The sequence below is a fragment of the Equus quagga genome, chromosome 16 (genome assembly GCF_021613505.1).
Source record: "Equus quagga isolate Etosha38 chromosome 16, UCLA_HA_Equagga_1.0, whole genome shotgun sequence".
NCBI classification, from domain to species: domain Eukaryota; kingdom Metazoa; phylum Chordata; class Mammalia; order Perissodactyla; family Equidae; genus Equus; species Equus quagga.
The window spans coordinates 21,779,910-21,807,538 of NC_060282.1; the positions used below are offsets into that span (position 1 = coordinate 21,779,910).

The following is a 27,629-nucleotide window of genomic DNA, read 5'->3' on the forward strand; positions in this document are numbered from 1 at the left end:
TAATTCTTAAGGGCCCTTGGATTTTCAGAATGCTAAGTGAGCACTGGCTTTAGCTTAGAGTCACCAGCTGCATTAGCTCCTAACAAGAGAATCAGCCTGTCCTTTGAAGCTTTGAAACTAGGCACTGACTTCTCATTTCTACCTATGAAAGTCCTAGATGGCATCTTCTTCCAATATAAGGCTGTTTCATCTACACTGAAAATCTCCTATTTAGTGTAACCACCTTCATTAATTATCTGAGCTAGATCTCCTGGACTACTTGCTGCATCTTCTATACCAGCACTTGCTGCTTCCCCTTGCACTTTTATGTTACGGAGACGGCTTCTTTCCTTAAACCTCACGAACCAACCTCTGCGCACTTCAAACTTTTCTTCTGCAGCTTCCTCACCTCTCTCAGCCTTCACACAATTGAAGAGAGTTAGATCCTCGTTTGGGATTAAGCTTTGGCTTAAGGGAATGTTGTGGCTGATTTGATCTTCTATCTAGACCACTAAAACTTTCTCCATATCAGCGATAAGGCTTTTCACTTTCTTACCATTCGTGTATTCAGTGGAGTAGCACTTGTAATTTCCTTCAAGAACTTTTCCTTTGCATTCACAATTTGGCTGTTTGGTGCAAGGGGCCTAGCTTTCAGCTTATCTTGGCTTTTCACATGCCTTCCTCACTAAGCTTAATCATTTCTAGATTTGATTTAGAGAGACGTGTGACTCTTTAAACACTTATAGGCCATTGTAGGGCTATTCATTGGCCTAATTTTAATATTGTTGTGACTCAGGGAATGAGGAGGCCTAAGGAGAGGGAAAGAGAGATGGGGGAATGGCTGATCAGTGGAGCAGTCAGAACACACACAACACATTGATTAAGTTCACTGTTTTATATGGGCGCAGTTTGTGGGTCCCCAAAACAATTACAATAGTAACATCAAAGATCACTAATCACAGATCACCATAAAAAATAAAATAATAATGAAAAAGTTTGAAATATTGTGAGAATGACCAAAATATGACACAGGGAGACGAAGTGAGCAAACGCTGTTAGGAAAATGGTGCTGATACACTTCCACAACAGGTTGCCGCAAACCTTCAATTTATAAAAAATGCAGTATCTGTGAAGCACAATAAAGCAAAATGCAATAATACAATGTATGCTTGTACATATAAAATGGACTATTATTCAGCCACGAGAAAGAAGGAAATCCTTTCATTGGCTACAACATGGATAGACTTTGAGGATATTATGCTAAGTGAAAGAAGTCAGACAGAGAGAGACAAATATTGTATAATATCACGTATATGTGGAATCGCTGAACTCATAGAAACAGAGAGTAAACAGTGGTTACCAAGGGCTGGGGAGATGGGGGAAATGGGGAGATGTTGGTCAGACTTCCAGTTACAGGACAAGTAAGTGCTAAGGATCTAATGTACAACATGGTGACTATAATTAATAACACTATACTATATACTGAATGTTGCAAAGAGAGTAAATCTTAAATATTCTCACCACAAAAAAGAAATGGTAATTATGTGACATGATGGAGGTGTTAGCTAAAGCTATGATGATAATCATTTTGTAATATGTAAGTGTATCAAATCAACACATTGTACACCTTAAACTTATACAGTGTTATATGTCAATCATACCTCAATGAAGCTGGGGGAAAAAAGGCTACAAAATGCTTGTGAAGAGACTAATGAATAAACCTGAAATGCAGAGATTTGTACCTGTGTGTGCTTATATTCAGAAAATCTATTTCTAAGCTTATCTGTAATCATATTTAATTATATCTTTTATTTCTAAATTGCCAGATTAAGAAACAAGCTGTTTTCTCACTGTATTTGAAAACCTGACACTGGAAGTGCCTGCCAAGAAGGAGGCCATTGTGTGGCCAAGGGCTGCAATCTGAAGGGGGAGTTTCAGAACAGATCCCTCTCCTCTCCTCCTCTCCCCTCCCCTCCCCTTTCCTACAGTCTTCACCCTTGCTCTACTTAAGGGCAGAGTCATCTGACCCTGGAGGTTACAGTATCACTGATATGGGGAGGAGGGCTCTTTTAGCTACATTTAGTTCATTTAGCTACAACATACAACCCAGACACCAAATTCAACTTGGTTGGACAGTTTTCAGACCTACAAAGCACAGGGATCTACATCTGGACAAACTCCTTCTGGCTCTCTCAGCTCCTATGCTCCCAGTAAAACAAAGCCAAAGTGTGTCTGATAGGATGGCCCAGGGCAGGGTCCCAGAAGTGGCCTGAATGTGTTCAGATAGCAAGAATGCTCAGGTGGCCAGCACCTTCAGGGCACATAGGCAGTGTCAGGGCACCATGGTAACAGGGCATTCCCTGAAAGCTTCTTTGCTTCTAAGCAGATGGACAATCCTACAGCCAGCAGAGAAGAGGCTCAGGTTGCTGAAGGAGCAGGCAGCAGGCACATTGATTTCATCTCTGTGTGATGCCTGCAAACAGTGGCTGCAACCTCAGGAAACACTGCAGTGAATGAAATAAACATTCTACACTCAACTTTGCCACTTAGGAAGTGAAGTCATTTCACTTCTCTGAGCCTCTATTTCTGCTTCCGTATTTTGGAAATGTAATAATTCCTACCTGCAGGGTTACATCAAAGATAAACAAAAGAACCTACTCTAGAATGTTCTTTGTGAGGACCAAAGCACCAGACAAACAGGTACCAAAAAATGACAAGCTGTCTCCACGATGCTATGTCTAAACCTGGCCCAGATGTTAATATTTAATTGGCTAAAAGCAATTTTCTCACTGGCATTCTTCTAACAAAGGTAATTTGAGTTAAAGGAATATAAATATTATTTTCCTAGAATTCTGTAATGTTATTTTCATTAGAATAAAATGAGTATGGTCATAAACTTTTTTTTTTTTTTTTCCTGAATGGGTCCCTGTAAAAAAATATGCTCTCTATCATGGCTCTAATTGGTTCCCTTGTTTCAGTCTCACGCTGTCAGTTCCATCCTTCACACTCCTGTCAGCCTGCTCCGGCTCAAAGACAAATCTGAGGTTGACTCCTCTTTTTCCCTAAAGACCCATATCCAATCAGTCAAGTCTTATGGATGCTGCCTCCTTAATATCTCCCAAATCCATCCATTTCTCTCCATGCCACCTGACGTGCCTCCATTTTAAGTCACTATCATTTCTCACTGGAAACTAACGAACTAGCTGTCATATAGTCACTCATACGGGCCCCCTGACTCGCTCTTTTATCTTGATTCCTTTCTCCACACTGCAGCCAAAATGACCTTCCTGAAGTGCAAATTTTATCATGTACCTCCCTGCGGAAACTGTGATCTTCAGGATAAACAGGATAAAATCCCCTGGACCTAGTGTCCTTGCTATTTCAGGTCCAGGTGTTCCTTTGCCTCACATTGCATCACTTCTGTTGCACTTTCCATTCCAGCCACTCCAGCCATTCCTAACTATGTAACATCCCCCCCCCCCCACCCAACCCCCGCCTTGGCACCTTCTCACCCTTTGCACATGCTGTTCCCTCCACCTGGGAGACTTTTACTCTTTAACAGTTTCCATACCCACTGCCTTCACATACCTAATTCCTTATCTCATCATTGCCATCACCTCCTTTGGGAATCCTCCTCAGGACCCCTAACTGGGCTAGATGCTCTTGCTCTGTGTCTTCACTTTGCTTACTACCCTCTGCTACCTACTTATCTGCTACAATAGCTCATCAATTAGACTCTCAACTCCTTGAGGGCATGAATGGATCCTTGTTCCTGCTATATCCCAATAGTGAATGTGCTGTTCTCACACAGATTTATTTCTTCCTATCTCCCAGCTCCTGGGGATATTGATTTGATTACTGAGGGCTCAAAGCCATGTCTCTTGCTGGGCATTGTCTTAGGTTGCAAAAAACTGCCTTGCCCGTGGTTACAGCTCCTCTCAGGGACACTGGGGCACCAATGACTGGGTGTTATGGGCATACAATGGCCTAGCCTCCTTGCCTCTTTGGGACAACTCTAAAGGATTATCTCAGCTCCAGAGCTCCTGGTAGGACTGGACTAGGCCTCAGCTGCAAACACAGTGAGCATCTGCTTTTCTCCCTGCCCAATCCTGCCACCTTCACATCCTTTCAGGTGCATCTCCCAAGAATATTCCCCAATAAACCTTCTGCACACAATTCACAATTCTCCATCTCAGAGTCTATTTCCAGGGAATCCAATCTAAAACCCTCCCCACCACACAACATAGTACGTGGCACATAGTCGGTGCTAAAAATGTACTTGACATACAAAAAAAAAAGTAGATAAATGCCTCTAAAGACAACTCTCAGAGGAGAAAACTTGTATTATTCATGTTTCCCTTTGTAGGGCCTGACTACTTTCTTGCTTGAATGGTCCCTCAAATGTTCTCTTTATACGACTAAGGGAGCAGTCTTCAGGAGGCATATGGCTCCTTTCTTTATCCATCAAGTCTAAAGTGATACAGGCTAAAAACATCGAAGGAAAGCAATATTACTCTTCATAACAATGAAATTTACTACTTTTAAAGGAAGAAAAAGTTATACTGCAAATTACAAAATAGTTAGGAAATACTTTGCTTTTCACTGGGGTTTAGAGGGACTGTGCTCTCCCTGAGAATTAAAATAACTTTAGGGTGAGCTATGTGCTGTTCTAACAGATCTGATAGGGGTTTTTTTTTAAGGTGTATCTTTAGGGAAACCTCCAAAGAGATCTGCCTTGGAGGATACAAGCACACCTCAATGACGCTGTAAGACTTGGAGCACCGGATCCCTGCCCCATACCATTCTGGAGCTCTTTGGGTTATCAGAAGAAAATCACTGATTGTCCAAATAAAAATCATGGATGCTACCCTGGACTCAATGACTTGGACTTAGGGGTGTGTCTTAATAAGGGGAATCACAATGGGTCCTGGAAGTATCCAATGGGTAGGAGTTGTGGTGTTCCAGAACATGAATGGAATCTCATTGGGGAAGTCTAGAAGCTAAGGCTCTCTTGGACAGAGGGGCAAAACCAGGAACAGGAAAATCAGATTAGAAACTGTAGATGTGCTCAGAAACAATCCATCTAGTGAAGGGTTGGCTTAGTCAACACACACACACACTCACACACTTTTGAACCTTGAGGAAGTTATATTTAGTACTTGGCTTTCAAATTTTCTTCTTTTTAAAATAGACTTTATTTTTTAGAGCAGTTTCAGACTCTAAAAATTCCCAGCCAAAATTTCACAATGTAAAGCATAGGAATTCCTTAAGCTTTAGCAAAATTGAGCAGAAGGCACAGAGAATTCTCATATACTCCCTGCTCCCACACACCCATAGCATCCCCCATTATCAACGTCCCCCACCAGAGCAGTGCATTTGCTATAAGTGATAAACTATATTGACACATCATTATCACTCAAAGTCCATAGTTTACGTTAGAGTTCACTCTTGGTGTTGTATATTCTACGGGTTTGGACAAATGTATAATGACGTGTATCCACCATTATAGTATCATACAGAGTAGTCTGTCTACCCCCAAAATCTGCTGTGGGCCAATTCCCTTTTAACATTACACAGTCCTTCAGTAAAAAAAAGTTACATATACATATACCTGCACACACATATCTTGATGTTCTGAGTCACACATATCTTGGTGACTCTGGGGAGGCTGAGGGTTGGGCAGTGAAAGAGAAATACAGCAACAGTCTGCTGAGGAATGGCTTTCTGGACTTTCACCTGTTGAGGTACAGTACAGTGAGTAGGGGCTCATCAACAAGTGGGAAGTGTCAGGGAACAGGCACAGTGATAAGAACAGGTTTCAAGTAGACAACCGAAGAGAATTTCATGACACGACACCTGTGCTTGTCCACAATAAGCCCAAGAGAGCAAACCTCTTGGGTTACTTTCTCTCTCCCTCAGGAAGATTCACATTGCACATTAGCATATCAAAGTCTCCTGGAAATTCTAGTAGTTGAGAAAATTTAACTTATTTTAAGACTGTATTCTCCAAAAACTATTGATATGTACTAATATTTGTGGTAACCTGTATGAAGACTACTACAGAGCCTCCACAGAAGGGTTTTATTTTAACAATAGGTTGTCATAACCAATGAGGACATTCTTGGAGATTTCTGTAGTCATTGGACACAAGATAATTTGGAAGTAAGAATGACTGGAGAGGTGACTCTTGTTAAGGGACTGCTACAGTATTTCAGTTCCAGTCCTCATCAAGTGTAGAATGAAGATGGTGGCTAAGGGATGAGAAAAGGAGTCAAGAAAATAACTGTTGAGAACAAATTGACCAGACTTGTCACTAATTTCTATAAGTATGAGGAAGCAGGAAGAAGGAAAACTCACATCATCATAAAACTTTAGAGCAGAAAGTAACCTTTAACATCATCTAGTTCAGTAGTTTTCAAACTTATATTTAGCCTTAGGACCTTCAAACATCAAAGTTTCAAGGAGAAACCTAAAGTGCAGAACAAAAGAAAGTAGAAGGCTATGGGAGTGTTTTATCCAATAGTAGAGAAAGGGAGAGTGTAGGAGAGGAATTCCTATGCTTCACATTGTGAAATTTTGGCTGAGAATTTTTGGGGTATACTAGATCTGAGAGATATGCTTCAAGATACAGACTTCACAATTTAAGTATCATTTTCTTCTACTCTCAAATATTCCAGGACAAATAAGTTTCAAAGGAGGGAATATATCACATGAATTATTTTAGAGGCCTTGATGTGTGGGAAGACCCATAGTGTGCAGGTCAAAAGCTCTGTCCTAGTTGACTATTTGAGACCAAGTCCTGGCTCTATCATGCTCTTCCACAGGTTAACATCCAGCAAATTGCCTAACTTCTTTGTGCAGACCTCAGTTTTCCCATCTGTAAAATTGGGATAATGGAGCAGTATCTATTCCCAGGGTTATTGTGAAAATGAAATGAGCTTTCCATCAAAAATGCTTAGCACAACACCTTAACACAAGGTAAGCAACAAATTTAGCTTATTATTTAATAAACATTAGCTCATTATTTATGATGGTTGGTATGCACCAAGCACTGTGCTAAGTACTGGAGCAATGGAGTAAAACAAGATATTACTTAAGCCTTCAAATAATAGTTGCATTTATTTACTGAACACTTATTTTTTTCCAAGGATTTTACTTATGCTACCTCTTATCATGATTTAAAATATGTCCACAAATTCTTATACACTCCCTTCAAAAATCAGAGCCTTATTCCCCTCCCCTTGACTATAGGCTAGACTAAGTGGCCTGCTTCTAGCAAGTAGAATAGGCAGAAGTGGGGATGTATGATTCTTGAGACAAGGTCACAAAAGGCATTGTGCCTTCCTCCTTGCTCTCTTGGATCACTCTCTCTGGGGGAAGCCAGCTGTAGCTTTGCGAGGACAAGCCAGCAGTCCCATGAAGAGGTCCACGTTGCAAGGCACTGAGGCTTCCTGCCAATAGCCAACACTCACTTGCCAACTGTGTGAGTGAGCCACCATAGGAGTGGATCCTCCAGCCCCAGGTAAGCCTTCAGATGACTGCAGCCCTGGCCGACATCATGACTGCAACCTCGTGGGAGACTCTGAGCCAAAACCACTCAGCTAAGCTGCTCTCAGATCTAAACCACAGAAATTGCATGAGATGGTAAATGTTTACTATTTTAAAACACTAAGTATTGTGGGTTAATTTATTAGATAGGTAGATAACTTATCCTCAAAAAGCCCTTGAGAGGGATATTTTGTTATCCATTTTATAAATAAGAAAACCAAGGCCAGACTTGTTACTTTGTTTCAGTTCACTCAAGTGATAGTGGTGAGAGGCAGACTTCAGACTCAGATCTCTTATGTTTCCAGGGTCCAGGGTATGTTTACTCCATCACTGTGCCTCCAAAGGCAGAGTCAACAATATCTACAGCACACATAAGGCAGCACCATAACGAACTAGGGCCTTGGGAGGGCTTTGTGATTGGGTTTGTTTTCTTTCCTGAGATCAGCCCAGGAGAAGAGAATGAAGGACACCCAAGGGTTGACAGAAGAGTTGTATGAGGAAGACAGAGATCATCTTAAAAAAACATACACTGCATCACTTAAGACATCTAACAGGTACTACCCAACTAGGATTTACAACTGTGGGGCAAAAATGAACAGATAATTTCCCCACTCCCATAAAATTCACATTTCCAGCTTTTAGGATCACTGAATAAAACTATGCCTCAAAGAAATAAATTTCAAATGCCAAATTCCTCTCTAACAGTTACCAGAGGCTGCAAAAAGGCAAGTAGAAGGCAAAACCTGGGGTTGCACTATGCTAATGCTCACCTTATCTCACAAGGCACATCTTGGGTGTGCTGCATTCTTTGTCTCCCAGGTGCAATCTAAATCATCTCCTATGTCCCATTATTCTTTAACTTCTTTGAGTTTGGCAGACATTAGGATTGAGCCCTAGATCACGCCTTCAGGTTTATGAGGACAGTAATCTGTCATCGGCACCTGCAGTGCCTTTTATCCAGCTCCAACTGCATGAATTCCCCCAACTCTTACTTTCTGACAACTGAGGGACATTTCTCGTCTTTAACAATGAGGGCTCAACCCCATTCTTTCCTTTTGCAACAACATAATATGCTGTTTTTTCTACCCCTGGAAAAAATAAGAAAGCATACAGCTTCCTAAAAAAAGAAAAGGCTGCAGAGGTGGTATCCACATTTCTGTTACAAGGAGGGGGCTCCTTTAGATCCACACCTGATATCAGTGTATCCAGCTCCATGTTTTGACTTTGGTCTGCCATTCTCTAAAATTGCATATGGTGGAAACACAATACGTGAAAAATTAGAAAGGTGGCATAGTATAGTGGTTAAGCACATGGCTTACAAAGCCAGAATGCCTGGGCGTTTTTAAGGCACTTAGAAGAATTTCTGGCAAATCATAAGCACTCCATTAGTGTTTGATTCATATATGTAGGTTAAATCTATTGAAAAAACCTCCCATTTCTTTAGAGAACTACCTCTACTCCAAAATGGAGCTTTAATTTTTTTATTTAATCCTTACAAAACCAAATAGTATATTAAGGTATTAGAGTCCAGAACTGTCTATCTATCCTCCCATTCAGAACTAGGAATTTGATTATTTTAAAGAAAGAATGTTTTGAATATACAGATATTTGCATAAAGGCTTTCCTTATAATCTTTTCTATATGTTCTCTGATTTGGGAGTGCTAGGGAATTATTCTACAGGATTGTATATATAAAACTACTCCTATATTTCAAAGGCAATATAAGACACTTTCAAGGACAAAGTTGACCATTCCTGATTTTTACTCTACACTTTTACTTGAAAATCTAACCCCATCTAAGCCTGACTTCCTTTTGTCAAATTTAGTTGTGCATTATATACGATTTCACTAGTAAATTAACTTCCTATGCCCCATGCCTGAAACGCTGTATTCAGTTGTGGCATGTTTTCTTTCTTAGTTCTGCACATACAGCCACGGGTTGTCCCACAGTCATTCTTTTCCAGAACTGGTTGAAGACAGAACTGTGGAGTCAGCAATAGGCCTTTGGTATTAATCATTTCCATAAATGTACTGAACACAGTGCAAAGCACCTTGCCTACATTTTCTCACTTTCTTCCCAGTGTAGCTCATGCCAGACTTAGGTGTCAGCCTTTATGACCCCTCCCCTCTTTCTCACACCTACAGAAAATGAAAACTCACGTGCTCTATCAACTCCACTGATCCATGAGGCAAGTAGAACCTGAATTCCTTAGAACTATATTCTTATTACTCACTGAGTTGGTTAAACCCACTCTGGATTAGGTGAAGTCATACTGGATTAGGATGGGCCCTAAATCCAATGACTGGTGTCCTCTTAAGGAGGAGAGATTTAGAGACAGAGACATACTCATGAGGAATAAGACCATGTGATGACAGAGGCAGAGACTGGAGTGATGTAGCTACAAGCCAAGGAACCCCAAAGATTGCCAGCAAATACTAGAAACTAGGAAGAGGCAAGAGAGGATTCTTTCTCTAGGGAATTCAGAGGAAGTATGGCCCTCCCAACAACTTCATTTCAGTCTTCTAGTCTCCAGGCCTTTGCAAGAATACATTTTTGTTGTTTTAAACCACCCAGCTTGCAGTACTTTGTTATGGCAGCCATGGGAAACTAACACACAGTCATAGTAGAGATTGAATAATTCGCTCCATTCCTCATCCTTTGCTGCAATCACATCTTGCCACGGCTTCTTCATGGGCAGAGTATCTTTCCTTATGCCTTGACCTGAAGGTTGGCCATGCGACTTGCTTTGAGGAATGGCATAGAGGATGAAGTGAAAGTGCCCTAGTGCTGAGCCAGGCCTGAAAAGTCTTTCATGCTCCCTGTTGCCCCCTTGCTCTTCTGCCACTACTAGGAGAATGGCTTCCCCAGGCGGCTGCTGCCCCTTCAGCCTGTGGCAGAGCTACCCCACCCTACTCACAAACCTGCTGGGAGGAGCAGAACTGCCCCAGCCTCTTCGACCTAAAGCTAAGCCACCAAACCAAGCTGAGCCTAGAGCAACCAAAATCTGCCCACCCACTCCGCTCCTGGCAAAAAATGCCTTGGCTTGGATCTGGTTTCTAGACAGTTTGGCCATGGCATGACCTGGGCAAACCTTTAAGCTTTTCTGCCTTTGCTGTGAAATGAAGGAGCTTAGATTAACTTGTCTCTAAGTGATTTTTGATTGATTAAAATGTCTACTTCTAAGAGTAGGGGACATTAAAACAAACAAAAACAAAATATTAACTTGTAATTTCATTGGGAAAAATAAAGACAATTACAATTAGTAGTCTATTCATGCGCTCCAGTCAGTCATTATTTACAAACACGCAATACATGTATTAAGTATTATGTGCTAGACACAGTGCTAGTGGCTGGAACACCAAAGGTGAGCAAGACCAGAGTCCATCCTGGTCCCCTTGGAACCAGCGGGGGCACTGGCACTATCTAAATGAAACCCTGGTCAGACTCTTCCAGCACGGGAGCAGAGGGAATGGAAGAGAAGCCCTCATTCAAGACGTATGTCACAAGAAGACGGGACAATATAGTGACAGGTTAATAGAGCATGCAACAGAGAGGAATGTCGAACAGGTCTCCTCTTTACTTCCTATCCAGGCATTTTGGTCTCTATCCCTTTAAGGAGCATGCTCAATAGAAACTACAGATTAGAATCTTCTGAAGTACTCAAAAAAAGAAAAAAATGCTGGAGGTGGGACTCCTACCTCCAGAGATTCTGATTCACTTTGTCAGCATTGGTACTATTAATATTATCATTATTTTTTTTAACTGTCTCCACCCACAAAAATAAGGCCAAGATAACTGTCTGCTTTGTACAAGATGTGCCCTGTATTAATTTCTATTGCCACATAACAAAACAAACAAATGAAAACATAAACAAATTTAGCACCTTAAAACAATATTCATTTATTAGCTCACAGTTCTGTAGCTCAGAGGTCTGAGTGGGCTCCCCTGGCTTCTCTACTCAGGTTTTACAAGATGTAATTCAAGGTGTCAGCTGGGTTGGACTCTTATCTGAAGTCTCTGGGAGAGAATCTATAGCCAGCCTCATTCAGGTTGTTGGCAGAATCCAGTTCCTTAGAGCTCTAGGACCCAGGGCCCTGTTTCCTTGCTGGCTGTTTGCCAGGAGCTGCCTGCATCCCTCCTCACGTGGCCCTCTCTATCTCCAAAAGAGCAATCCGTGCATTGAATCTTTTTCATGCCTGGAATCCCTCTGAGTTCCTCTTCCACCATCCTCTTTCTCTACCAGCTGGAGAAAGTTCTCTTTCCTAGCTGACTAGATTCAGCTCACCTGAACAATTTTCCTTTTTTAAGGTCAACTGTGCCTAACATAACATAATCACAGGAGGTATGTCTGATCACATTCACAGATTCAGGGGATTATGGTACGGAATCTTGAGGGGCGTTTCTAGAAATTCAGCCTACCATATATCAGAAGCATCTAGACAAGTGCCTGGCACATAGAAGGTCCTCAAAACATACTTGATAAATGGAATGGAACTGTCACTTTTTGTGGCAAAGAAAGAGAAAGAGAAGGCATAGATAATCAAAGAGTGGTTGATAATGGGTCAGTTATCTTATTTAATTGAATCTAAGCATATACTCCTTTTTACACTTTTCGTTGGAGTATCTCCCACACACACACAAACACACACTTCCACAAATCATACACACACAGCTCCATAAATTTTCACAAACAGTACACAAATGTATAAACAGCATGCAAATCACGAATCAGAATATCTCCAGCACCCAAGAAGCCTTCATGGGGCTTCCTTCCAGTAACTAATTACTCCCTCCCTTTAACCCCACACACACTAGGGGGAACCACTCTCCTGACTTCCAATGCCATATTTCACTTTTGACTGTTTTTTTTAACTTTATCTAAATGGAATCACACAATATGTACGTCTTTTCATCTGGCTTTTTTTGTTCAAGATTCTGCTTGTGGTAGGCAGCCTCTAAGATGGCCCCCAGTGATCCGACCTCCTGGTATGCATGGCATCCCCTTGAGTAACTTGCATCTAACATTGAGACATGAATAGAATATGGCAACATGAGGGGCTGGCACTTCCATGATTAGGTAACAAAAGGTTGTGACTTCCATCTTGCTAGCAGGTTCTATTGCCTTCTTGGCTTGCATGCTTTGATGAAGCAGGCTGCCATGTTGGACAGGCCCTTGTGGCAAAGTACTGAGGACGGCCTCTGGCCAACAGCCAGCAAAGAACTGAGGCCCTCTGTCCAACAGCCTGAGAGAAACTGAATTCTGCCAACATCTATGTGAGCTGGGAAGCTGATCCCTCCCTGGTTGAGCCTTTGGATGACTTCAGCCCAGCCAACACCTTGATTTCAGCCTCTAAAAGATCCTGAGGCAGAGGTCCCAGCTAAGCTGTGCCCAAATTTCTGTCCTACAGAAACTGAGATGACAAAAGGGTGTTATTTTAAGCCACTAAATTTTGGGGTGATCAGTTACCAGCAACAGATAAATAATGCATATAGTTCATCCATGTGGTTGTATGCAGTTGTAATTCATTCATTCTCATTACTTTATAGTAGGGTTTGAAAAAGCTTTTTTCTATAAAGAGCCAGAGAGAAAATATTGTAGGCTTTGCAGGCCAAAAAACAAAATTGAGGATATTATGTAGGTACTTCTACATAATTTTCATGTGTTACAAAATATTATTCTTCTTTTGATTTTTTTCCCCAACTATTTTAAAATGTAAAAACCATTCTTAACTCCTGAGCCACACAAAGATAGGCAGGGGGCCATATGTGGCCCATGGGCCATAGATTGCTGACCCCTGCTATATAGAATGGTTTGCTTATACCACAGTTCATTTGACTAATCTATTGTTGAGGAACATTTGGGTTGTTTGCAGTTTGAAGGTATTACAAATACTGCAGCCAGGAGCATTCCTGTATATGTCTTTTGGATAAGATGTGTATGCATATCTATTTGTTATACATGCAGGAGTGAAACTCCTGGGTCACCGGATAAGCATATATTCAGCTAAATATGCCAAGTTGTTTTCCAAAGTGGTTTATTAATTTTCACAACACCAGCAGTATATATGAGTCCCTACTTTCCCACAATCTTGCCAAGAATTGGTATTTTCTTTTTCTTTTGGCCATTCTAGTGGGAACTGTTTTCAAAGCTTCCCAGGTGATTCTAATATTCAGCCAGAATTGAAAATTCCTGCTTAACTACTGCTTCTCTATTAGGATGAACCACATGAAATTGCTCTGTTTATAGGTTAAAAAAAGGTTAAATGTTGGCTATTTTATATGGTTAAACTAATATTTCATTCACGTCTTATTTATATTTATACTAAAAATGAACTCCAACTGCAATGCACATCAGTTGGGGAAGATCTTAAAGACTTGCTCTGAAATTAAGTTTTTTAAATTAAAAATGGAGTTCATGGTCTGGCCCCGTGGTGCAGCGGTTAAGTTTGCACACTCCACTTTGGTGGACCAGGGTTTACCGGTTGGGGTCCCGCAAGCAGACCTATGCACCACTTATCAAGCCAAGCTGTGACAGGCGTCCCACATATAAAACATGGAGGAAGATGGGTACAGATGTTAGCTCAGGGCTAATCTTCCTCAGCAAAAAGAGAAGAATTGGCAGCAGATCTTCCTCAAAAAAAAAAAAAAGGATTTCAGTGACTCTTACATTTTAATGTCACCGGGATCCTTAAAAGCTTGAAAATACACCAATAGTTTTCACCTTGGCTGCAGATTAGAATCACTTGCGGGTTTTTTTTTAAGACTTAAGTGCCCCTACTCAAACTCTCAGAAATTCTGATTCTGTGAGACTAGGACGGGATTAGGAATGTGTGTTTGTAAAAGGCTGATGCACAGACAAGGTTGAGAACCACTGATATCATCTCCCCCGGCTTTCTTTTCCATTCACTCAATCTAAGGAAAGACAGTGCTTTGTGATTCTATATGTTTGAAGTGGGAAGGAAGCACCTGCATTTCAGTTCCTTCCGGATTTTGGAATGCTCGGTTGCATATTAGGTTGGAAAAATTCTTTTACCCATGGCAATGGTGTCTCACTGAACATGTCTCTCTCTACTAGACCACAGATAGATGCCTTGGCTTTGATTGGTACACAGCTCAAAGGACTCAGAGTTCAAGTATCCCCAAAGGCATTTAATGGCTACTCACAGGTATTTCTAAAAGTACGCAGACTCAGCCATATTACCCAATAGGAGGGTAAGCATGTACTTAGTGGCCAGAAAAGTAAGTGTGCACGTACACACTCAGAAACAAAGCTGTTTTGTAAAACAAAAAAAAATTTAAGACCAAGAAAGAAAATCTAAGTAGTTATGATGGGAAGAATCACATCTTTATATTTCCTTAGATCTCCTTTACAGAATAGTTTTAAAAAATTTATTTATAGGGGAGGGAGCAGAAAAGCTGGGGGCTGGGTGGAAGTGGCACCATATGCATTTCCAAGCTCAAGGCCTTCAAAAGTCTAAACGCAGTCCTGAGTCAGATTTGTTCCCAAGGCCATTCCCTTATCTCTACCAGCCCTAATTGCATCTGTATTTCCACACGCAGGGAAAATAAAGTTCGGGTACTTCATTTTCATCAGTATTTACCGGCTCTGTATTTCTATTGCCCTCCACGTGACTCTCTTTTTCCCGTCAGCTTATAGCACCCTCCAGCACCTGGAGCCAGGACACAGGTTCAAAAGTTGAAAGAACACTAATTCTTAGGCGCTGTTAATTATTAGGTCCTATCACAGACCGCCAACGGGTTTCCAGGCCAGGCAAGCCGAAAGCCTCCTACCTTGGAAGCCAGACAAGCTTCCATCACCTGACATCCTCAGGTAGAATCCTGATTCCTAGATTTTGTTCCTAATAACCCCTTGGGGATGATGCTTGTTCGGGATTTTTAAGCCACCCCCAACCACTATGCTAAGTGTTTAGCCACCCGAACCGCCTGGAGGATCAGAAGACAGCTGGAGCAGCTGGCGGGATTCTCCTAAACCCCACACATCCCAGGGCGCAGAGGAACAAGTTTCAACCGCACCCTGTGCAGCGGCTCTCTGGCCCAGCGGAGAACCACAGCCGGCCGGCGGCTCTGCTCTCCTCACTAAATGGGTGGCCAAGCAGGCCAGCGAAAAACCCAGAAGATCACACCACAAACCCGGCCGCCTCCTGCCTCCCACACGACCCCTGCCAGGTGCTCACCCTCTTCTAATTGACGGGGAAGATCTCAATCACGGGTCTCTACTCTTAGCGCCGAACGAAACCCAGAGCACGGCATCTTGGGAAAGGTAGTCCCCGCCACCTCCCGGGGTGCCCGGATCCGCTCATGAGAGCCCCCCGGGAGGGATTGCTCTACCTGGGCCAGCTGAAGCCGGAGCTGCTGTCCTAGGGAGGAAGCAGGGCCGCGCCCCGCGGACGACTCGGGGTGCTCTCCCGGGTCGAAGCGAAGGGAGGGAACTACATTTCCCAGGCCGCCTTGCGCCGAGCCGGCAGCCGGTAGCCTCGTTTTGCGTGACCGCGGCAGGTTGGTCCTGATGAGCGCAGAATATTTAGGAGAAAGCGCGAGGAGGGGGGAGCGCGGTACAGGAGGAGTACCTCGGCCAAGAAAATTATGCATGCGTTAGGGAAGCTCTGAGAGAATGGCTGTGGAAGGTAAGGGACGCTTGGGCATTTTAAGCTCCCTCTTAACCCGCGCACCCCAATACACACATCCCTGATGAATCTCAGGGAACGTGGGGAGGAGAGGAAATCGGGTGGTGGCGAGCGGGCCCTTTCCTCCTACACCTCTTGGCACTCACCTGAGCCACCGAAGGCCAGTAGGCGCTGTATTCACTTGCTTTGGAAAGACATGTAGGTGCGCAGGACTTTAGGGTTGGAGACGAAGAGTGTCCCTAATGCTAAACGATGTGCTGGAAATGGGGGGAAAGCCGGAGAGATCAGCCTGAGGTCTCAGCCCCGAGGTGCCCTTTTCGCTTCCCCCTCCCACCGGGGCCGGCTGGGCGGCCACGGCGCTGGGGAAGCTCGCTTTGCCCCCTGCACGTGGGAGAGGACCCCCGCCAGGTGCGTCATCGGCAAGCATGGACTGCGATTGGGTCGAGGGCCCTCGTCGTGTGCACCCAGCAGGGGTGGCAGCAGATGTACCCAGAGGGTGGAGGTGTCCCTACACCTGTCCCCGTTTATACAGCCCTCCCGGTGTTAGCAAAGTTTACAGAAACGAAATGCAATCAGCCCAGGGAAAAAAAGGACAACTAATCTCTTGGATTTGGGAGAATCCTTTTCTTTGAAGAACACCTTCCTCTTTCCTAGTATAATTTTGGCCTTTGGCTTTGCAGTTTTGGCTCTAGGATCCTGCCTCCTTTGAACTTCCTGGTTGAAAGCAGAGACGGGCCATTTGTGAGGAATCTGAGTTTGCTTTTCAAGTTCTCTTAGCTTGGAACACCTTTTTTTTTTTTTTGCTGAGGGTAGCTTTTCGGGAAGAAAATAAGTGGACTAGACCTATTTGTGATGTCAAATTAGAAGTCAGCCGGTGCTCGAATGACGAAATGATCGCGGCACTAAAGGGGAACCTGCGTTCACCTACAGAATTATAGTTCCTGAGTGTGGTTCAGGTCAGAGGGGAACGGGGGTAGGAAAAAGAGGGCAAGCCTGCCAGCTGCATGAGGCTCCTTGCCAAAGGGAAATAAGCCTGTTCCTTGTAGGCTGGAGGCAAGGAGCCACAAGGGCTTGCTTGCTTCCCTCTCCCCTCCCTGTCCTGGGTGAGAGAAACTCTTGCTCTCTCTTTAACTGCTGAACCTGAAGTAGCAACAACCCAGTCACATGCTTAGGACCCATTAACTCAGGAAACTATTGCCTTTGGGCTCGCTCAGGTTCAAAGATCTTCAGCTGGCCACATCTTTCTATCTGTATTTAATCTATTTATTTATTTATATATATTTGGCTTTTCAATTATATATATATATATATATATATATATATATATCTCATATATATGGCTTTGAAAAACCAAATAACCAAAGACTTTTCTAAGTTTTCTGTGCAAACGTAGTAATAGGGTGAGAAGCCATCTTTTTGCATTGTTATAGTTGATAAGTGAGACAAGATGAAAGAAATAACCAAGGTAAAGTTCATCCTGAGCTTGAGGTCAAGGAGAAGTTGACCCCCTGGCAGCCTTCTACCTCACCCCTCAGATGACACTGATTATCATCTCTCCTCTTCCCTACTCTTCTGTGTCCCCAAGTGAGGGGCACTCCTATTGGTTGCCAGTCCACAATGTACTTGAAAACAATTTCCTGCTCACTGAAAGAAGTATAGAATTAGTCACGTTTCTTGTCTGATGGGTTATTATACCAGTGCAGCCAGACCTTACGAAAACAAGGGTTTTGGAAGGAAGCACGCATGGACTGGGGAGAACTTATTTCATTTTCTAGTGACTTATTGGTTCATGTTCCTTGTCTAATAAACAGGAGATCCTGAGCTTGAATCACAGTGAGGTCTCAACTTGAAGAATGCAGGGAGTATTTTAAACTTAGGAATCATATTTCCCCCCAATCTCTGGTCTTTGCAATGCAAGTTTTCTTGGCCTGAATGGAGTCCTTCCTGGCTATTCTCACTTGGTCTTTCCAGGCTCAGAGAAGACTTCACTTCTCTGGGAACTTGTCGCAGCCCTCCCTTCCCTCTGCCTTCCCAGGGCCCTGCTGCGGTCTGTGGGAGAGCACTAACTTTCCTGAGCACCTGGGCTTCCATCTCTCCTACCACATACCATCCCTAATCTGTCTCTCACTAGACTATAAGACTATAGCCCCTTGAGAGGGAGGACCATGTACTCTTTGACATTATTTTCTCAGCCAATAGTGCAGTACCTGACCTATATAGGTACTCAATAAATGCTCATAGAATGAGTGGGAAATAAATTCATGGAGCTTTCATAATTGACTCCATGAGGATGCGTGGGGCTTTCTTAGGAGCCCAAATGTGATAAAATAAGGGATTTTTGAGAAATTTGAAGGTAGGGGAGACTTTTAAAGAAAGTGATCCTCTCTTCAGTCTTTTGTCCTGATGCTCAAAGATTCTTCTAGAGCAGTGAGTCTCAACTGAGGGGGACATTGTCCCTCTAGGGTCTGTTTGAGATCTGTAGGAATTGCTGCTGGGGGCTGATATTGGTATTTTGTGCACTTGGGGCAAGGGATACTGAACATCCTGCAGTGTGTGGCCATTGCATACAAGTTCCCAACCCAAGACCAAGTAACGACCAGTTTCCCTCAGCTTAGTGGGAAGCACTGATTCAGAGAATAAGGAATTTTGCCAGTGGAACAGGAATAGGAAATATAATACATGTTATTTAACATCTGAGATTTAGTTTCCACATCTGGAAAAAATGGGCACACTACCATTTATGTCCCAGGAAGGTTATGAGGATTAAATAAAAGAAAGGACTTATCGAAGAGTGCCTGAAGCATGGATCCTAAGAAAATGTTATTTTACTCCTCCTATCCTTTGGGCACATATTTTGTATCCTGGATTTTCACTTCTTCATGCCAGTCTGTCTAATTAGTAACAAATTAGAAGGTTTTTACGACGTGTAAACTGTTTTCTTAAGTAAGCTTGAACTTGTAAAAGTGTCAAGAGCAAGCAGGGAGCTCATTCATTTTGCTGAACCTTTAGCCTTGAGTTTAAGATGAAAAAGAGGTGGTGTTTTTTATTGTTTTATGGCTACCCTGGGTCATGTTTCCTTCTCTGTGTTTAATTACAACATCCAGTTTCTATTTCCTAGCCTGGTTGTGCCCCATACCTTGCGTTTATGGGCAGCTGGTCAGCTTAGAGTTGTACTTCCAGACATGGAACACATTTTGATCTGCATTCAGATTGGGATTATATTGGCATCTATTGTCTTTTTGAAAAATGATTGCATTGTAATAAATTATTCCAGATAACCTGAGAACTAGGACCGCTAGAGAGGAGGTAGCATGCAGAAACCACAGAGTAATCCATTCTCCATGGATATGCTGTGTAGACAGTTGTGTCCATTGAGATAACATTTCTAGCAAAAATGGGTTGCAATATTCTACAGGGAGAGGAAAAAAGTGGATTCATCAGGGACAGTGTTATATTCATCTGTTTATTCCAAGATTGGTTTCTGGCACTTGGAGGAGCACAGTAATTGTTTCATGAATGAGCTATAAATGCCCCAAAGAAAGAGAAGGGTTTTCCTACTCCTTGTATACAATTCTTTTCCTTGCTTCAGCCTCAGAGCTATATAAGAAAAGTGGGATGGGTGAACATTGTACATAGTGTTTTTATTCCAGATCTGATAGAATAGCCCCTTTTACATGCAGAAAAGTGATTTCCAATATTCTGCACCCCGTACCTCCAAAGATTTCAAATGGAAGATGCTGTGCTGTAAATGACGTGTGTGTTAGGGAATTTGAGTTTCCCATCCTCAGTGAACAAGTTGACTTATCAAATGGCCTCTGATAAGTCACTCAATGCTCAGGTTCTGTGGGTTATTTTCCTGCAAAAGAGTGAAAAAACTGCCCATCGCCAAAATATTGTAAGGATAAGTAATAATAACAGCGGCTAGGAAAAAGGGCAAACGAGATAGTCAAATGCTTGTAGCAAAGAGTAGTCATAAATGATGACTCTGCACTCTTCACATTCAGGACTGAGGCACAATGAGTCACAATGGGAGATAAGAACGTCTTCTTTATACCGAGGCAACTTGGGTTATTTCATCTGCCTTAGAGTTGGATGATAAAGTAGACTTGCTAATACTGTGCCCCAGTGGTGAGCTCACCCCTCATAGGAGTGCCTGCCTCTGTAAAGCTGACAGACTGGAGAGCAGAGAGGAGTATGGGCTTCTCCAGCAGGCGGATGGGACCCAAAGGGAGGGAGGAGGAGCTGCCTATGCTTTGTTCCCTTTCACAGACTTGCATGTCAATTGTTGTCTTCTCCTCTCTGGAGGAGAGCCCATGAGAGAGTGGAGAGAGACCAGAAGTGCCATTCTCATGGATTCCCCCTCGTATGACACATGGAGCAAGGAGGACGGTGGATCTCTTGCTGCTAACTTATGTCCACTTCTCCATTTTTCCAACTATATTTCCTTGTTGAGAACACCATTTATGTGCACTTCTCCTTGGTGGTGCTTTCTGAGGGGAGGCACTGTGTCCTCTGCCTGGCACCTGGTAGACCCTGCATGAAGCTTGTTGAACAAACAAGTGAGTGAATGGAAGACCGATGAAGGATTATGAGTGCTTCTGATTTCCACAGGAACCCCCATACACCCACAAGGAGCACTCCCAACTGTGTTCAACTACAGAGTAGATGTAAAAGCAGTGGGACTGTGGACGGGTTTCCCTAACAGGTACTTATCTGTGCAGCATCACAGTGTTGTTGTTCAAATAACTGCTGCCTGATTCTCCTCCATTTCACTGATCGTCAAGGGTCTTTTTTTCCTTTTTCTGATTTTTATTTTGATCTCCACCCCATGAGATCTGATTTTCCTGCACCAGCAGCTTCTATTAATCACTCTGTTTTAGGACATGAGAGTCATGAATAGAAGCCCATCGTTGAAATTTCCTGTCCAGTGACTGTGAGCAAGAAGCGGGGCCTCAAACCCTCCTTCTAAACTTGCTGTGGCAGTGGTTCCTGCCACTCCCATCTTTTCCTCCTCGGGACCTCTCGACCAGTTCAGACAGGGCTTCAGTCTAATCCCGCTATTGAGTTGCCTGGCCCAGCCCTTACTAATTCCTTTCAGCCCACCCTTTCTTTCTCATTTTGTCTCAAAGCACAGGCTGGTGCTAATAAGAGGAGATTGTCTAGAACCTTTGCTGGTATAGCTGAGTTCTGAAAAGCTGAGTCACAGAAAATGCTGTGGTGACACGTTACAGGAGGGGCAGCCAGGGATCTGAAGCTGTGCCTGAACTCTGGGGAGTGAGTGTCAGGTGTTGTGCACTTGATTAGGAGAAAGAGGGGAAATTGCAAACTCCTTCATGAGCATTCAGGCAGGCTTTGCATTTTCTGTTGACAAGCAGTAGAGTACTGACTGTGTACAAGCAACGCTACTAGATTTGGTGGGGAGCCTAATAAAAAGGGACTTTAGGCCACTGTGCCCTACCCGCCTCCACTTTGGTGACAGAGTCAGAGAAGCAGATTAGGCTGAGTGATATAAGTGCTAAATAAAAATACAAGCAGCATAATGTGGGAGGTCTGAGAACAAGGGGAGCATTTAGTTCTGAGCTGGATGGGGATGGCCTCACCAAGGGAGTAACATTTGAGTGAACTTTTGAGTAGGATATTGATGGGTGGAGAATGGGGGGAAGGGCATAAAACAGTGGTATATGTAGAATATGTGCTACCTGATGGATTTTCCCCCCAAGTCCTGGTGGTGTGGTTGTTTAGCCCTTTATGGGCAGGAAAGTGAATGCGGATGCTCCTAAGTCGTGTTTGATACGTTCCTTTTCCTACAGGCTCTATTATCTGCATGGCCAACCCTTCAGCACTCCCCACCGCCCAGTTGGGTCTTGCCTATGGTCCTTTTGGAACCACAGGAGCAAGCAAGGAGAGCTGCTCTCCTGTAAATCAAGCTGATTCCTCCCCGATTTTCTGAAGTGGAATGGAGCAGCACTGCCAGCTCCGAGCTGGCTCATGAGAGCAAAGTTGGCTATATTTAGTCTGATTTTTTCTAAAGTGTGGGTGCAAGAAGCTGCTTGTACGGCTCGCCTCCCCCAGTGAAGAGCATGAAGGGGTGGCAGCTGTCGGGTGACGGGTGGCCGCCTCACTGCCTTTACAGCCTTTTTCCAAGGGCATTGGGGCTGGGAGGAGCCACCTGGCAAGTTGAGTTTCTTTGCTCCTCGGCTGCCCTTCCTGCTGTAGAAGGTGTTTGGTGATATTCTGTCCAGCAAATCCCAAGTCTTCTGTGATTTGACAGATGTTTGTGGACCTCAGAGCTACAGCTGACCTGAAGAGCTGGAGCACAGAATGGGCTCAGGCCTGCTCCTGTCTCACTGTGGGGGCTGTAGTACTCGCAGTGCTGTCTTTAAATGTACAAGCTCTATAGCCAGACTGGGTGTGAACCCCAGCTCAGCCCAGGACCTGCCGTGTGGGCTTGGGCAATTCACTGAACAGCTCTGAGGCTCCTTTGCTCATCTATCAAATGGGGATATTAATTGTAATGACCTCATAGGCATGTTGAGAGGGTTAAATTAGTATCAATAAAGCTCTTAAGACCCATTCGGGTAGTTGCTCAATAAACACCTAGCAAATGTTAGACAAGGTGATGGCTGATGGCTATGATGCTGTCTCTCCTTGTCTCCCTACCACAGTTAAGAAAGCATCTAAGCCATTTTTATGACTCCGTGGTAATATAGTGTCTGATAGAATAGTAGGAGCTCAATGAAGGAATGTAGGTTCTCAGAGTTGGGATAAGACTAACAAAAGGTAATTGGTAAAATATAAGGCATCCTCACTTTTAAATGTATTATTTGATTTATTCATTATCTGATTCCCTGTGGTTATGAGGCAACAGAGGGACATAAAAGTTGTCATGAGTATATTCACTAAGGACTCATCACTTAAATAATTTTTCCCTACTAAAAATTTACTTGCCACTGAACACCCACAATTTTTTGGACTGGGTTCTCTCTGATGGTCTGATAATCACTCAAGCAAACGATATATATATAAATTGATTGCAAAGAGAAGTTTCAGATCTTGCAATAGAAAAATTCCATGGATTCTATGAAAGTGACATTGGAAAACTGATGGAATCATACAGCCATGGCTCAATTAAGATCTGGCTGAGTTATACCAGTAACCATTAAAGAGGAGAAAATCGACCTAAAATGCTGACTTGATAGGCATCAAAGAAAAATATTGGGACCATCTAAGGATTAAGAGAAGTCTTTGAAAAGTGATGCCCTGAGATATTTTGGGGGAAAAAATGATCTCCTTTATAAATGGGCTATGAAAAGTCAAACGTGAAATGAAAACTATTTTGTCTTGCTGCCGTAAATCTTGTTGCAGAGTTATATAACAAAAAGTGGATTTTTTTTGCTTCCAAGAATTTACATGTATTTACGATTGTAATCTAAATTTGGTTAAATAGGAGATAAACTTCTCAGTTCCTCTTTTCAAGATAAAGTATCATTCAAATCATTTCACTGTTCATTTTGAAACTTGAGTCCCTATTTCAGGTCTTCTCTCTCTCTGTTCTATATTAGTATTTTAAAAATTTAAAATATGGGTTATTTAGGTATAATTTATATACAGTAAAGTACTTGCATCTTTTGTGGTTCCTGGAGTTTTGACAAATGTATACAGTGTATTCAGTCTTTTAGCCACCACCACAATCAAGTTCAATTCCTACACCCCAAAAAGTTTCCTTGTGCCCTTTGTAGTTATCTTTCACCCCACCCACAGTCCCTGACAACCACTGCTCTGAATTCTGTTCCTATACTTTTGCCTTTTCCAGAATGTTATATAAATGATATCATACACTGTGTTGCCATTTGAATCTGGCTTCTTTCACTTAATGTAATGCATTTGAGATTCATCCATGTTGTTGCATGGAGCAATAGTTCAGTCCTTTTAACTGCTGAGTAGTATTCCTTTGAATGGATATTCCACGGTTTATGCACTTACCAATTAAAGTACACTTAGATTGTCTCCAGTTCTTGCTAAGGATGAATAAACCGCTGTAAACAGTAGCATACAGGTTTTTTTGTAACATAAGTTTATTCCTCTTATATGAATGGCTAGGAGTGGGATTTTTGAGTCATATAGTAAGTGTGTTTTAACTTTATAAGAAACTAACAAACTGTTTTCTAGAGTTACTGTGCCTCATACATATTTTCCTCAATTTGGATTTTGTTTCTCTGGATTACTCATCTGCTGATAACAAGGACCTCACAAGAATAAGAGAATTCTAGTAGTGAGGACTATGCAAGCAGTTTGATGGCATTAGAAGGAAACAGCTTTCCAGAAGTTGCTTCCTTGAGCTGCATCATAGAAGAGCATGCAGTACAGCTATAGCAAATAGGCACCCTGGTTTCCAGGTTAGTCCAGAGTTCAAGCAAGGGGATAGCCCGGAAATGCTGCTGGTTTTGCATCCGAAAGAAAACTATTAACTTCCCTTTTATACTAAGAAGTAACAAAAGAATTTGTCATCAAGTTCTAGATGATGTTGTTGTTGTTGTGGAAAAGCAGTCAGATAAGGAAAGCAGCCTAGATGAGGGAGAGCTTACCTTTGGAGAAAATAAGGAAGGGCGTGACGCTGGGAAAGGAAAGATTGTGTTTGAGAGGCCACAGAAGGTGAATTTAACTAGAGTCGGGGAGAAACTTACCTCTCCCTGAAAGGAGCTGGCCTTGCCTGCCAAGGAGAGTTATGGACTCCATTTTGTGAAGCCTAAGAAAAGGTTAGTTGACTGTTTCTAGTGTGATTTAGATTTTGAGGATGACAGGGGCCAGGCTTGTGTTGCAGCCCTGTGCATTTCTGATTTAGAATTGGGTCTTTCATCAGTTGTCCCTTTATACAGTGGGAACAGTGCCTGGTTCACCTGCAAAGACCACATTTTACTCAGCCACAAATTGGGGATAGGGGCTGACAGCAGAATTGCTTCCAAAGGCAGGAGCGTCTTGGAGGTATAATTTGGATGTGAACACACTAGGATTTCCAGGATTTCCCACTGGTCTGTAAGACCATAGGATGGAATATTTGTATTTAGGATTTAGGATTGCTACAGAACTCCTAGATACATAGTTACCTTAACTCTGGTATTTGAGGTATTTGAGGTTGTAAAATGTCAATTCAAGGTTTGTTGTCTTTTTTTTTTTTTTTTTGGAGAATGTGCCTGTGCATTACATGGAGGTGAAAATATGATGTTAACCAGGCTTCAGTAGATGTACTCTGCACTTGATTTTGTCTGGAGTTTTATTGTCCCCTTGATGAGCAGGGGTTTATAGGTGGAGGAGAGAGCAATCAGTGGCCAAGAAATGGGGGCGGGACATCCCACCCCTGGCCTTGGCTGGGTCACCACCCTCTTTTATTCTCCTGTCTCTGAGATCAGCACCAGATATAGTGCTTTCTGATACCCCTTGCTTTCTGTTTCTTTTCTGCTTTCTGAGAAAACTTAGTTTTTGCACATTGTGGTTGTTTAATGTATATTTCTACCTGGATAAACTGTAGGATTGACATTTGGTATTAAAGGCATCTGGGAACCTTATGTGGGTATAGCATTTACTTTAGCTTAGAAGTGGAATATTCTTCTTTTCACATTCACAAATGCTTATTGAGCACCTAATATGTGCCGGGTGCTGGTGGGGTTTGATTTATAGTCCTATAATGTGGTGGGTAAGCTTGGGAAAGCAGGTGTGCTGGGGAGTGAGGTTAGGTTACACAATCTGCTTAGGTTGTGTTTCCTTAACGATGAGATTCTCCCGGTGCGCTTGATAACATCCACACTCCTACTCCCCTCCCTTGGGTGGTATGTTTTGGTAAATCAGAAATGAGACCCTGAATGGAACATGTGCCCTGAGTCATTCTTAAAAAACGTATTTGGGAGACACTGACATAGGGTCAGGGTTCTTAAGCTAAGATCACAAGAGGGGACTGAAGGTTTCATAGGATCCTTGATCCCCTTCCAGCTGTGTGCACAATTTGTACAGGGACATTATGTGTATTTTTCATGGGGAAAGGGACTGGGGCTTTCATTCTGTTCTCACAGGGGCTGAGGATGAATCAGTTTTATGAGAACATGCACTTGACTTTTTATTCTCTGATAGATCTCCAGTGCCTACAACCGTGTCTGGCCACACAGAAGGCACACAACTATTTGTTGAGTAAGCAGGAGAATTAATGTTATTTTGTGCTTACTCTCAGCCAGGCTTTTGATGTCCACTCTTTAAACATGAGTTTTCATAATGCAGTGGGATAGGTTGTTTTCCCATCCAATAGTGGAGAGACTTTACATCCAGAGATGGTAAGTACTTTCTCCAAGGCTACACAGCTAATTGGTGGCAGAACTGGGCTTTGTTGCCAAATTTGCCGTATTTTAGAGTCCTTTCATTTTCATTGTCCTGTGTTGCTTTCTGGTTTTGTTCAAATTTGGCAGTTTGATTCTGGTTTACTAGGTATCTTTTGGAAACATTGGTAATTTAAGAAAAAAAAACATAATAAAATATAACTTATTTGGGTTCTACAACAGGGAAAATTCTTCAGGTTTTTTGGATCAAATCTCTAACAAGATGTTTCTGTTGATATTGACTCTGTACAATTTTGTTTCTTTCTTTGTAAGGAGCCCCAGATCTTTGGGGTTTTGTTGTTGCTTCCCCATGTTGCCTTCCAAATTCACTTGGATGCCCAGCACAATTAGTGTGCATTTCTGTTTTATTTGGATAATAAGTATTCATTATTATCACAGTGCGATAAGCCCCCACTGTGAATGGCACTGGCCTTAAAAGGATCTAAGGCTATGCACCTTCCCTTCGTGGGGCTTACAGTCGAGTCAGGGCTCGGGCAGGGCGTGTGGGCAGGGTAGGCCATGTAGGGCTCTGCTCTCGGTCGGGGGAGCTCCCATGCCCATCGTAATGGCCCTCCCACTGCCCTGGACTCCCTGTGAGAAGTCCTTGTAGGTATTTCTTTTTAAAAAGAATGGACTAACTGCTATGGAAAGTTTGGTCACAGCCTGGAGAGTGAAAAAACAAGGCAGCTGAAGTAATGTAGTAATAAGGCGGGTGAAAGGAACGGAGAGGAGCAGATGTGAGAAACTTCATAGGAAAAAAAGATAGAGTTTGGGATTGTTTAGTTATAGGATGTGGCAGATGCATAATTGCTGCCACCTCTTCAGGAGCTCTCCACTGCCCACCAAATCAAATGCAGACCCCTCAGCAGTCAGGGCCCCTCAGAGAACGTCACCGCATTCCTGCTCCGGGCTGATTTCCCATCCCTTTCCCTTAGGAATCTTTCCTGATCTTCAAGGAGCCTGGCTGTTCACTGGCTCACAGTGCACCTTGAATACCTCCTGTCTTTGTGATATTCTTCCCACCTTGAAGGTCTTTCTTTCATTTGTTCACATGTTGTACTTCTCACATCCTTCTCCGAACATGTCTAAGGCAAG

General features: G+C 42.8%; 1 protein-coding gene and 1 long non-coding RNA gene across 5 annotated transcripts in view; one reads left to right on the forward strand and one right to left on the reverse strand.

Annotated features, from left to right (window-relative positions):
• LOC124228269 (uncharacterized) overlaps positions 1-15,929 on the reverse strand; it is a 62,023-nt gene extending 46,094 nt beyond the window's left edge. Inside the window, exon 1 of one of the 2 annotated variants that reach the window (XR_006885678.1) lies at positions 15,878-15,929. This is a non-coding gene — a long non-coding RNA (uncharacterized LOC124228269). Of the gene's footprint in view, positions 1-15,723 lie in introns of both variants that reach the window. The other variant, XR_006885677.1, reaches the window with a different exon arrangement.
• A 115-nt stretch (positions 15,930-16,044) lies between these two features.
• Positions 16,045-27,629, forward strand: part of SAMD12 (sterile alpha motif domain containing 12) — a 382,037-nt gene continuing 370,452 nt past the window's right edge. For all 3 annotated transcript variants that reach the window (XM_046642230.1, XM_046642232.1, XM_046642233.1), the window contains exon 1: positions 16,045-16,173. In XM_046642230.1, coding sequence (XP_046498186.1) covers positions 16,161-16,173 — 13 coding nt within the window. In that variant the 5' untranslated portion in view covers positions 16,045-16,160. The remainder of the gene's footprint in view (positions 16,174-27,629) is intronic.